We start from the raw sequence: 13,735 nt of genomic DNA, 5'->3' as shown, positions 1-13,735 counted from the left end.
TTGCAGCTCTTTACGTCCCTCCTCCAGCTCCTGCTGTATGAGTGGCTGAAACAGTGCCAAGAAAACATTGCCTGTGCTGACTTCCAGTGTGCTTGGTTGCATGCCAGAGCACTGTTGTCCTGGAGTTCCGCTAGCCCTGATAAACTTTGGTCTCAGCAGAGGGAATTAGCCTGTACTGATTTCTATGCTAATTGCTGTTCTCTTCAGGCTCCCAAGTTACCAGAGCCTAGAGCTTCTTCCTGACTCTGAGGAGTTTTCCACCCATGCTGATAGCTAAATACAAGGGCATTAGGAGCCATGATATCAAGTTAGTGCCAGACCCAGGGGTTCTCCACCCAGTAGCCCCTGAAGGAGATAGGTTGGCTGCTCCTTTATTGGGTTTCCTGCCAGAATAAGAATTTAATTAAGAAGGGGGAGGGGGAGGGCACCAAGTATCATCTCCATCAAGTATTGTTCCTCGTGGAAACTATTCAACAACTTGCTCGTTGATGTAATTACTGTAGCACACATTTTGTAATTAGAAGACTTAAATGACGAAAATACTTCTCTTTATTTAGTGTTGGGTCTTTTCAGGTTCTCACTTGTGTTCTTTGTCTTAAGATGCAAAACAAAATGGACAGAAATACATTTTGAAGTAGGTGAAGTCACAGCAGAAACTGTTGGAAGAACGTTTTGAAAAGTGCAAGCACTAGGCAAGAATTTCTGTAGGTTGTTTTTTTTTTTCTTTCCAAAAGATGTAGTAGGATTTTCTAGCACTGATTCTGTGTAATTAATGGAGCTCCATGGAACAAAGATTACCCCCACTCAAACAAAAGTTAGGGTAGTATATATTAAGCTAGCTGTGTTTTTTTTCTTCTGGTTTTGTCTTTTTAGAATTGCATCTAAATTTTTAGATCAGATTATTTTTGTGATAATCTTAGCAGTTCTAAATTTAGGATTCAGTTATTTGAATCCTGAATTAGGTTATGTAGTCTTGAAAAGAGTTTAGTTTAACTGATCCTTCCATATTGTTAAAATGAATGAAGTGGCTTAACTTTTAAATAGAAGGTAGAAGTTGTAGTAAATAATTCAGATTTCTCCTAGAGCAGTAGTCCTATCCTCTGCAAAGATAACAGGATAAATACATCTGTCCTCCACCTACAAAGGAAGCTTATGTGACTAGTTTGGGCAAGACACCTAATTTAAGGTAGCTAAAGTAAAATGAACTGCATCTTATTCTAAGAATGTATCCTACAAGGACTTCTTAAAAAATTCCTGATAAGGTATAAGAATACAAAAGTATCAGTGAGGTATTTTTGTTTGTTACCTGATGGGATGGAAAGCCATTACACGTGGAATTTTGGAAATATTTCAGGCATGGTTATAAGAGAAGATTGAATGTTGGTGGAAAAAAGTCCCCTTTAATAGCTGCAGTGGATCAGTCGCACACCCTTATTTCAGTCTGTTGTGCTGCATAAAAAGCAGGCATGAACATGACCTGTGGATGGCATATTACCATAACCCATGGGCTATGCTATAAAATGCACTGTTTTATAAACTCCTGGAATGGGTTCATGGAGCTTCTTGAAGCAGGTGATTACTCAGAGTCTTCATTAACTTTCTAGCTGCTTACCAAAAATACAGCATTTAATAAGGAGAGTGCCCTAGTTCTACGTGTCTAACCTTTACCCTTTCGAAAAGGGAAATTAATATGTCTTTCTCTTTTTTAAAATATGGAGAAATTATTCAGCGTAACCCAAGAAAACAAGTAATTTTTCATCTATAGCTGATTTTATTAAAATGGAGTTTTATGCTAAAATGTTAACCATTTAGTTTTAAAACATTTACAGTAATGTGTTTATTTTTTATTGATCATCGGACTTTTAAAAGGAGTATTAGCTTATATATTCTTGGGCTTTTTGAACGTTTTATTGCCTAGATCATAATCTCATCTATATAAAATAGGAAGGGTTTTTTAATGCAGGCATGTAGCTCCTTGTGAATGATGGTAGAGGATGTGTCTTAATCTTTAAATATTTGTTTACAGCTAGCAAAGTACAGTTTTGGAAAGTTAATTGCTAGAACAGCATAGAATCGGAAAATGTATTTGAGTAATGTAATTAGGTACTGGGTAATGGTGAGACACTGAAGATTGGGAGTTCCTGATCAGAAACTTTGTGTGAGGATTGAGAAAAAAGTGACAGGGAATGGTAATGAGCTAGACTTATTCATACTCTAGAGTGGGGAAAATCTGTACTGGTTGAAAAAAAACCAAACATTTTAAAATCGAATATAGGCTTCAGACTTCACTAGGGAATGGCAGTGTTTGTAATCAGATTTCCTTGACTGCTGTTTGCAATAGGAAAACAATCTTAGTTGCAGTATGCCTTTCAGGATGGTGGTCATCTTGTATAACTTGAGCTATATAAAAGTAGGTTCCTTATGTATTCTAGTGAAGGGAGAATCACCTACACCTGGAACAGGCTGCCCAGGGAGGTTGTGGAGTCTCCTTCTCTGGAGATATTCAAGACCCGCCTGGACAAGGTCCTGTGCAGCCTGCTGTAGGTGACCCTGCTTCGGCAGGAGGGTTGGACTAGATGACCCACAGAGGTCCCTTCCAACACCAATGGTAATTCTCTGATTCTGTGATTCTGTGAACAGAGGGTACTGAGGCCTGTTTTAGGTGCAGACTCTGAAACAAGCTTTTGGTCTTAGATAGGTTGTGGAGAAGATGTTCTTTTCTCCTTGCTTACTTGTGACAGAGAGTTTCAACAAACCTGATGAACGGAATAGTTGAACATCTTGAAAGTGCAGACGAGCTGTCTTAGGTGCAGACCGTTAAATGCAAGAACATTTGACATGAACAGTGTCATCTGAGCTGTTGGGATTTTTCACTAAAATGATCTATTTGGAAATTATTTAAATTTCTGAGTATGTGAAACTAACTCAACAGCAAAGTTTTCCACATTCCTGAGAAAGCTGTACTTTCAAGCTGAATCTTTTAATCCTAACTTTAAAAACCTACTATACGGTAAAATAAAACAAAACCTGAGATGTTTTCCTGCTCAGTCTTCTAAAAATGTGGGCTCTCTGATCTGTTTCAAAATGTGCTTTTAGTTTAGTGATTATGGTTATAATTAAGGGACTAGTTAGAAAAACTGTAGCTATGAAGTATAAACACAGCAACCACAATACTTTTCAGAGCAAACTGGAGAATCTGTAACCAAGCTGAATGTTTTTACATACTTGCATTACAATGCGATACAGTTGGTGTTTACTTTAAAGAATAGAAAAAAAAAGAAGTTAATCATTAAGAATTTCCATCATGCATCAAGACCCACAGGAGAATTGAAGACTGGAGGCATTTCTTAATTTTCTCTAACTTTGCTGCTCCTAGTTAGTTGTGTAGGCTACTGGTAGAGGCTAGATTGCTCATCCATGGCAAATTCCATCTGTTTTGGACTCCTGTCTTAAGGTGGAGATAACCATCTTGTTAAAAGGAGCTTTTGAGTAGCTGAATTACAGCTAGTTTTGAGGACCCTACTTGTAGGTGTTGCTCAGAAAAGGGAGCTAACAACTTTGCTTCTCATCAACTGTTCACAGTGGTCTAGATTATAGGCCACTGTTTGCTACCTTTTTTAAAGGAAAAAGACTAATTAAAAGCAAATACTTTCTTTGTCCACCTTCTTAGTTGGTACTTTTTTTTTTGACATACGCATATATCTTTGACTTGGCTAATGGAGAATAAGGTGATGATCAGCACTTTCTTGAATAAAGAAACATAGTTTATTTCAGCTGTCAAAAATCAGGAGATTGTTACTTACAGTGTGATAAAGAATCAAGGTTGAAGATAAATAGTTTTGGAATATTGCTAATGCCCCTTCACTTTTCTCTTTGGCTGCCTCAGAATTTCAGCCATTGACCCTAGGATAAGAACAAACATCTGGCAGCCCATGGATTTACAGTTGAAACATCTGTTAGACTGCTTTATTGTTATCTTCTAGTTCCTCTTTAAAACCACTTTCTAAAGTATGTAGAAAAATCTTGACAACAGTCATATCACAAAAATGTTAAGAGCTTTGACTTTGGACAGAAAGACAAATAACATATTGCACTTGTCTCCTCTTCGATTTCCTCAGAGAGCCGAAAGGGCGGAGTAAGTTTCTCACTCTTTCATCGATACATTCATCCATCTTCAGTTCAAAAAGTATGCCCAAATCTGTTGGGAAGCAATGTCTTTTCAGCTTGGACCAGCTTGCCTTTCCACATTGCACCAAGGAGGTGATGAAATCTTCATCCTTGGAGACACTGAGACTTTAGACAGAGTCCTGAGCAACGTCAGGGGGTTGGATCAGATGATCTTCAGAGGTCTCTGCCAATTCAAATTACTGTTCTAGTAAGGGAAGCTAAAACAAAAAAAAGTATTTTATTTCTGTAAGTAAGGCTGAGACTTCTGATTTTCTCTGCTGAGAAAATAGAAGTAAACATTCAACACTGAACAGCATTAAAAAAGGAGTCCACCATCCCTGGAGTGAATCATAAAGCCAAGTAACAATACATAAATGAATAACACTATAATTTGGGATGATAATCTGCTATATATATGCATTTAAAAATGTGCAAACAAAACTATGAACAATGACATTGCATGTGGATGTAATTTGTCTGCCTCTGAGGTTTTTTGCTTGTGGGAAGCTGTACTTTTTATAGTATTAAATTCAAGTTCCTGTTATCATTTTGTTTGTGAAAAAAGTTTACAGATTGGACTTCTCCAAGTGTGCCACTGCTCTTATCCATATGGAAAATGATAAAATGTGTGTTACTTATAAGAAGGTAATTGTGGTTTTCTTTCAGGACAGTAGAACATCACAGCTATTATCAAATACGAATATATTTTTTTCTGCTTTATTTTCTCCCTTCTGTCCCTATTTATGTATAATTTCAGTTGTGATGATCAGTATATTGGATATACAGTATTTAGGTTGAAAAGTACTTTGTATCATAAAGGATATGTTCATTTTGGGATTTCTTGTGGTGATTGTTTTTTCTCTTTTTTCCTTTTTTTTTTAAAAGTTAATAGTCATTAATAGTATAAATTTCTTCCATCATACTTCAGAAAATGCCAAACAATTTAATGGAGTTAAAAGATGACTTCTGTTCTGTTTTTTGTTTGCTTTCTCCTTACAGGCCTGGCAGCTGAGATTCAGTCATCTTGTGGGCTATGGTGCCAAATATTACTCCTACCTCATGTCTAGGGCTGTTGCCTCCATGGTGTGGAAACAGTGTTTTGCTCAGGACCCATTTGATAGGTAAAAACAGAGAAAATAGGAAGTAGAATGAAGTGTCATGCTACTTGCTTCTGGAAAAAATGAAACAAATGGGGCCACATAGGTTGACGGGCTTTTTTAATGACAATTAGTTTTTAGGCCTTTTCTGGATTTTAAGAGGATTACAAAACAGGAAATAACCACGGGTATAAAATGTACTTTGGGACATGTTCATTGATGCAAAAAAAATCGTGTTGATGTTTTAAAATACAGGTGTGCCAGCTGGGAGGTACTGAAATCCGTATTTAGACGTAATTAGAGAGCTTGATTTTCATGGATGCCTAATTACTTGTAATTTTCTATTGAAATCAAAACAACTGTGGGTATTAAACAAGCTTCATGTCACCAACTTCAAAGCTACGTATAGCTATCCTACTCATTTTGCTTTGTGAAATTAAAAAGTAAATTGTGAGATCACAAATTTGAAGTGTTCTTGTACCTTAGGTGAATGTTCAGAGCATTGTAACAGAGCAACTTTTCCCCTTGGAGCAATGAAGGCTGAAATGTTGTTCACAAATTAACATTGCAAATTAATACTCTATAAACACCAACACATATTCATATGTATAAAATGTGTCTAGTTCAGTTACTTATAGTATAATTTTAAATGTAATTTGAATTGGAGGAATGAACATGGAATCAAGGCAGTCGTCGTTTCAGGGTGGAAGATTTCATTTGATCTCTGTCTCTGAGTTCTGTAGAGATCCTAGAAGCGAATCTGACTGAAAGCTGAACAGGTTGTGTTTGCAGATGGCTGTAACATCTGTGTTTCTCTAGGGCAATGGGTGAGCGTTATCGCAGAGAGATGCTGGCACACGGCGGTGGAAAAGAGCCCATACTTATGGTTCAAGGTAGAAAAAAATTGGAATTGTTTTATTCCCTTGCTCAAGGAAGAAATAATTTGACTGCATTTCCCAAGTTGGTCTTTTTAATTCATGATTTTCATTGAATTTATGAAAGATAACTTATTCATTTGTTTAGTTAAGTGGACTGGTCGTCAACTTTGTGTCAAGGTCAGCAGAACTTGTGATACACAGAATAAAAACCACACAGATAGTTGGAGTGAGATGTTGGAAGGGGTTATATTACAAGGCTGTCTAAAGAATTCATAATAAGAGTATCACACACTTGAAGGAAGATAGATGACACCATTTTTGGATACAAAAAATGAGTAACTTTTACATACATGGAATTCATAACAGATTTGGTTATTTTGTATACAAGAATTTGAACTTGTTTCAGCCACAGCATTATAGCATCATCAAAATAGCTTTGGTTGTATTAGTACTTTGAGTATGCATTCTCATGAAATGGAAGTCTGAAGACTGTAATAAATAAACATCGTTCATAATTCCTCTCAATATCCTGTTTGCTTTTTGAATCTGGAAAACAACTTTTAAAAATCATTCGTAGTGAAAGCAAAAATACTGTACTTAATATATTGAAAAAATAATGTCCGGAGAATGAAACAAGTTTGAGAAATTGCTGACTTTTTTCTCAACTCTGTGAATGAGATGAGGATAAAGCGTTGCCTCTGTAATGTTGCAGTATTCAAAACAAACATTTTTCTGTTATTGTTGCTGTTCCTGATATGAGCACTTGGTAAGTACTTCATCTAATGGGGCATCTTTCGATTCACTCTGACAGTATTAAGGGTGAATATTCATTAGTTCATTGGCCTCTGTTCACTCCAGTTTGGTAGACTGAAGTTGTGGGTTTTTTTCTGCAGGTAAGGAAGACAGTGGTAATGTGTCTGTATTTCATCATGAGATTGGCACAGTTTAGAACATTTCACATCTTTTGACCCATCTGTTTATATTTGAGGCCATAACCTCTGCTCTCCTTAGGCTCATCACATATTAAGCAACTATATATTCTCTAGATTAGTCTATTTATATTTCTGCTCTATAGGGTTACTTTTCATTCAGCATGACTTTGTAAACTTGCCGTTCTTTACTGTTCTTGAAGAGTCTGTTTGTAACCTCAAAAAACTGTATCCCAAAATTGTGGTTTAAGTAGCTGCAGGACAAGAACGTACATTGTTACAAGCAAATCCAATTACTATATTGTAAGTTATAGTAGAGAAAGAAAGAGTGTTTTTAAACACCAGTTATGCTTACCATCTCTTCTATTTCTGGGATGCATTTTTAATTTTAATGAGCATGGAATCTTCCTGGAATGTCCTAGAGGCTATGTTGAAGTTGCTGGCAGCTCCCTTGAATAAAATATTATCTGAAATCTGCAAAATTAATCTGTGGATGGGCTTATAAAAGTCTATGGGAGTACAACTGGCTTTGCTGTTTGCATGTGAGAGAACACAGTGCAACATGGTACAATCAGTTTGGGGTTGAGAGTATGCGTCAGTTACTTTGGATAAAACTTGCTACTGAAATTAATCTGAAAAGGTGGCATCATCGTCCAGCAAATTCGAAGTTTATTAGAATTTTAAACAAAATCCAAATGTGATGAAGTCTGGCAAAGTATAGTGAAAGCATACAAACAAGTTTAACTCTTTTAATTAGATGTTTTAGGCATTTCAGTATGCATAGTCCTCATACTTATAATCCTCAATTCATTTAGTGTAGATAGGTCATTGTTAAGTCAGCAGGACCAATAGTGAATGATGAAAAGGTGATAGCTGTGGAGTTTGGGATTTGAAGCAGAGAGCGAGCTATGTTTAAGGAACAGTTGTGCGTACTGCAGGGCAGTGAACTTGACATTAATAGTAGAATAATGGGATCTTCTATGATGTGACCAAAAAATCTATGATGTGCAGTTTGATTTTTAATTTTTTTAAGTCAGCAAATCAATAAACCACTAAGCAGAGCTGTGTGTCACTTTAAGGTCAGTAACTGTAGTGCACCTGCCGGTGTGTTTGTCCACGTGTAATGGGAGAACCAGACAGCAGTAACTCCTCTCTGTCAGCATTAGCATGAGTGATACTGGTGATAAGAGCACAGACTATGATTTACAAAAAGTGGCACAAGTTTTCAATGTATTTTCACAGAATTACAGTATCATAGAATAGTCGAGGTTGGAAGTGATCACTGAAGGTCATCTAGTCCAACCCCCCTGCTCAAGCAGGACCACCTAGGGCTGGGTGTCCAGGACCATGTCCATGAAGATAGGAGTGATATTTGCTTTTTTCCAGTCTTTTGGCACTTCTCCCAGTGGCCATGATTGATCAGAGATTACTGAGAGTCGCCTTGCAATGCCATCTGCCAGCTCCCTCACCACTCATGGATATGTCCCGTCAGGCCCCGTGGACTTCTGTATGTCCACTTTGCTTAAGTATTCCCTGATCTGATCCTCTTTCATCAAGGGGGCATCTTCCTTGCTTCAGATAAACTCCCTGGCCACTTTTGTATTCTGAATTTCACTTTTACACTCTGTAGTTCTTTAGTATTTCTTTAAACAGAAATTTTAAAATATATTCAAGATCATAAAAGTAACCAGAATTCATCAGCAGATTCCTTGCCTGTGCATATTGAGATGTTCATCTGTAGACAGTGCAAAATGTAAACAAGCATGCTTGAATGACTCATGAAAAATGAAATTGAAGTGACTCAGCTCTTTTGACAAGTTAATAGTTTGATGGCTTGTTTGGGATTATTTTAGGTTAAATCACAGAACACACGTGGTGGAAAAGCTTATTATAAGTTTACACTTAATTGTTCTGTATTTATTACAAAAGTTGGGAACTTAAGGAGAAAAGTAAGAACAGTAACTTGTTCTTTAATTTGTTTAGGTTCAATCAGGTTCTGACTCCTTTTGATGCATTTTTTCCTTTTCATTATGGATGTTCCAGAATACTTGATTCCCATCTTTTGTTCGTTTTCATCAGTTGCAAAACTGTGCTCCCATAGCAGATGACCAAACAGATCCCTGATTAAAGACAGATTCCACCAAATTTAAAAGCTTGTTGATTTTACTCTTCTGCAGGGAAAGAGTCCAGTTTCTGTGCTCACTAGTGCCATACTTCAGAAACTTCAGAAACCTTAAGTTCCATAGGCTGTTATTTCAGGGTTTTTTTTTATATATATAAAGAAATGAGCTTGTACAAGTCTGATTTCTGGATGGAGGTATGCAGCCTCACCTTGAAATGCTTCCGTATCTCATTGTGAAGTTAGCCGTATTCATTGACTGTTTGATAACAGAGAACTTCACAAGCGCATTTCACTTACACGGTTTCTTTGTTACAATTTTCTTCTCAGAAGCTATCTATTGTCGTTCTTTTGTGTTTGGATATGACCTTAGCTTTTCATCTTTCTCCCACACAATTCCATAGATGGACTGATTAGGGAAGATAAAGGATCTGACCTGCCATCCGGTGGAGTTACTGACAAGATTTCTGTTTGGACTTGTCTTTGATTAGAAAATACAATATAGTGGGGTTTTCTTTTGTTTGGATTTGATTGTCTTGGCATTTGTTTCCATTTAAAAAAAAAATCCACACAAAGGCTTTATGAAACCTTTTTTAACATTTTCTGAAGTGACCACTTTTATCTTACCCCTTTGATAATCTAAAAAATACAGAAATAGTCACAAATATGGATAGCAGGGGCAATTAAAAAAGTGAGTGAACAATGCTTTGTCCAAGAGGCTTGCTTCTTTTTTTCCTTAGAGAGGAGGGAAATACATTTTGAGAAGAACTTGATTCCTCTGTCACTGTGGATTGGCCACATGGCTCTTGCAGACGCTCTCCTTCCCAGGGCTACATGGCATTAGGGATTGGAAATTCCTTTGAAGATGTGTAACCCAGGTGTCCCTTCCAGGTCCAGTTGTGTGCTGGTTGCAGGTCTGAACAGGATTCAGGTGTGCACCATCCCTCCCTCTCTCCCTTGGCACTCCCTGACTGGAAAGAAACCCAGGTGCATAGGCAGAGAGTGAATTGCGGTGTGAAAAGTACTGGGTTGGGTGATATGGGAATGGAGAGCATGGAACATAGCCTGGAGAGTGCTTCCCCTGCCGTTTTGATGCAGTCACGTTGCGCTTTGGGTCTCTGAAGGTGTCCTCATGTGAAACACACGTGAAGTTGTGTTCTTGATTCGTTGGTGCTGTGTTATACTGTGGACAGAAATACTCAGCTGTGTGCGTGCATGGTAGTCAGACCAACTGGATGTCTAAATAAGCACACATTTGCTCCAGTGCAGTTTGAAAATTTGTTTTTCCATGCCTCAAATTGAACTTTGTGGAATAATTGTGATTTGAAGAGGCTGTAAAAATGATAATGATTGTATGCCTCTTTAAAAGTATAAGAAATATGCATAAATCCTAAGAAGTGGTGTGCATGGCAACATATGGCAACTCAAACTACACGGACCCAAAATAATTGGTGTTCCAAAGGGGCAGAGGCCAAATTTTGCCACAGGCTTTATTCTTCTCCTAATTTTCTGTGATTGTAGGTTATAGCTAACCATCTCTCAAAAGGGTGTGGTTAACCACAGTGCTGTAATGTGAAAGAAAACTTCAAAGCAGGGAAGATAAGCTGTGCAGTTGCCTTAGGCTTGGGAGAGACTGAGCTGAAATAGGAGTTGGGCTGAACGTATAAAATACACTCCTAGATTTTAAAACTGCAACCATCAGACCTTGTGGACATCTTACTAAATCATTTAGACTGAAGTGCTGAGTACTTACAATATGTCAAAGCTGATCTTGCTTTGATATATTTTGATGGAGTTTAAAGGGAGACACGACCATTCTTAATGCATCTGTGTAGAGTAAGAGGTTAAAACACAGAAATACCATCAGTGTCTGCTTCTTTTGGAGTTGTCTGCTCTAAAATCTGTAGTTATTTATTTTGTAAGGGCATGATCATTTTACTCCATTAGGAATTCTTCAGCAATGACCTCATTTACTCTCCATCCTTTCCTTGCAAAAGCAAATTCTACTAGTGTCTGTTTTTGATGTCAGTGATGGGAAAAGAACAATGCAGTAGACCACTAATGCAAGAAATCTGAAATCTATTTGTCCTATCAAAAGTTAGAACTGCTGGGTAGGAGGTCATTTGACATCACTATTGCCAGAACAATTTTAAATTCTCCTACGTATTTAAAATCATGTGGAGTCTAAATGAATGCAATTTGTAACAAGTTTTGAGTGAGATTTGGTAAGACTGTATTCAGCTACAGTAAAAAACATCCAAGTGTACTGCAGTTAATTATGTTTCTTTTATTCATTTTGTAATATCTGGGGTTTGAATGTTTTTGTTCTGATTTGCCATTTTTATGTAAGAGGGAAATTAAATCTACTTGAAGATAATCCCAGCATCAGTCTCTTCTCTTGCCCCTAATCCTTACACTGTTAGCTTTTCTTCTTTTGCAACATATTGATAATCATAGTTTTAAGAATTTTTCACAGCAGAATAAATTTAAGTGCATCAAAAGAATTGGCTAAACACCATCCGGGCTGGCTGGTTTTGTAAAGTCAGTATTCGAAGGGTTTTTTGTTATTTTGGGGCTTGGGGACTGGTGGTTATATCTGTAATGGCCATTTTTATATACGGTCTGTGCAGCATTACAGTCATCCCTCCATACTGATATCTGATAGAAAAGGGCACATTCACTGTGGAAAAATAGTTCTTTTATAGAGCCACTTCTTAAAAATTGGAAGGAAGGAATAATTTCAGCAGCTTGAGATTTTTATACCTGAGCTAGTGATCCAGGTTTCCTTTCTGGGATACAGGGAGAAGTAAGTTCTTCGTAGGCACAACTCATCTCATCATAAAGTAGACCTCTGAAAAAGGTCAGATGAGTGGAGCCAGGAAGATCTTCCTACTGTTCAGTCTCTAGAAATAGAGCCAGTTAGTTCAGATGTAAGTGTCTGAGGCAAAATGAGGCCAAAAACAGGCAAAACAGATTGACTGTTCGGATTGGACTGGTCCAGTGGAGTTTAAGATGAAGTTCCAGTGGTCGTGCATGACAGTACATGTTCCAGTGGGCTGCCATCCATGTCACCTTCTTAAGGCATTCTCTCCACTTCTGAGAAAACTGCAGGAAAATAATACGAGTTTAAAATGGAATTTTTCCAAGGCTGCTAGGGAGCAAATATGCATGTCCCCCAGCCAGCCCACTCGACAACCTGAGGGAGGGAGTCTGCAAGGGTCTGGGGCTCTCTGGGGAGGTTAAATTAGTAGCTGGTATCTGGACACATCTGTTTCTCAGCCCAGCATATAGAAAGCCATTTTTCACTGTGAAGTAATTCCACAGCAATTTTACTAACGTTAGAATAGATGACAAGTTTACCAAGTATTTGGAAGTACTATTTCTGTTCCCTTTCATTTTGAAAATAGCTTGATGCAAACTTCATTTAACGGCATTTCAGTCAACCTATATATAATAAGAGATTTGTTTTCCTTTTAGTCTTCAGTATTAATCTACTGGGTCATGGCAGTTTGTGTTGACATTTGCAACATGTGTTTAAATCAGATTGAAATGGGATTCTGTGAGGTCTTAGCAAGAAAATTCGTTTTGGTTGCTTACACAAAATTACCTAGAGCTGGTCTGTTTCCTGGTGGGTTTTGAATCATTGTGTTACAGTAAAAGATTCCGGTCTTTTGGCAGCATGCAATTATAATTTCTACTGAAAGCAAATATTGTTGAGGATGTGAAAGAATATAAAATTATGTTCAGTAGGTACACCGATCAGAAAGGGTAGAACAAGGTTATATTTACACTGGCAGTTGTCATAAAGAACAGATCACTTCAAAAAAGTATGAAGATTAAATTTTACATTATTTGGCAGCTGCTTTTCTGGTACAAGTAATGCTGTAAATTTCCATATATAATCTTGAAAATGTTAATAACAGTGAAAAGACCAACATTAATGTAATGTTAAGTACAAAGAAACATCTGAAAATAATTTACAGGATGTATTCTCATGCTGTCTAAAAACTGGGATTCTGAGGAGGAAAGTGTGAAATTTTTAGCTGGTCTACTTATAGAATTACCTGACAAAGTACTTGAGCAGAAGTCTTTATTACGCAGATTTCCCTCTCTGTTATTCTGTAGCCATATGCTGCATATGCACTAGTTAAAATTCTTAATAAAAGGTAAGACCTGGTGGTGTAAAAAAGCAAAACTAAAACTGCAGTGCAATGAAAATGCATTTGTGTGCGTATGTTTCATTCCTTGTGATAAATTTCAGAGATATTTGTACTTCAAATACTGAATTAAATGCTTTTAAGGTGTGTAACACTTAGAGAAAATGTGGGGTTTTTTTCTGGCTCTGTCAGACTTGAGACTCAGCAGATAAGGATTTAGATACCCGCTCAATCAGTGATTTATTCCAGCCGTTTGGAAATGACTGAGTCTATGGGTTACATTGCTTTAAAATGGATATAATCACAGAATCATAATTTCCTGCTTAAGCAAGATTGCAATGATAAAAATCAGTTAACAGTCTTGAAACCTGTCAATTCTGTGATAATG

The 13,735-nt window shown here is 37.2% G+C and overlaps 1 protein-coding gene across 1 annotated transcript in view; it reads left to right on the top strand.

Moving 5' to 3' along the window:
* MIPEP (mitochondrial intermediate peptidase) overlaps positions 1-13,735 on the top strand; it is an 82,206-nt gene that overhangs the window by 68,030 nt on the left and 441 nt on the right. Inside the window, exons 17-18 of the mRNA XM_075419367.1 lie at positions 5,167-5,288; positions 6,084-6,157. Coding sequence (XP_075275482.1) covers positions 5,167-5,288; positions 6,084-6,157 — 196 coding nt within the window. The remainder of the gene's footprint in view (positions 1-5,166; positions 5,289-6,083; positions 6,158-13,735) is intronic.

The sequence above is a fragment of the Opisthocomus hoazin genome, chromosome 1 (assembly GCF_030867145.1).
Source record: "Opisthocomus hoazin isolate bOpiHoa1 chromosome 1, bOpiHoa1.hap1, whole genome shotgun sequence".
Lineage (NCBI taxonomy): Eukaryota > Metazoa > Chordata > Aves > Opisthocomiformes > Opisthocomidae > Opisthocomus > Opisthocomus hoazin.
Note: the sequence above shows the minus strand (reverse complement) of the source record. Positions and strands in the feature narration are given on the sequence as shown.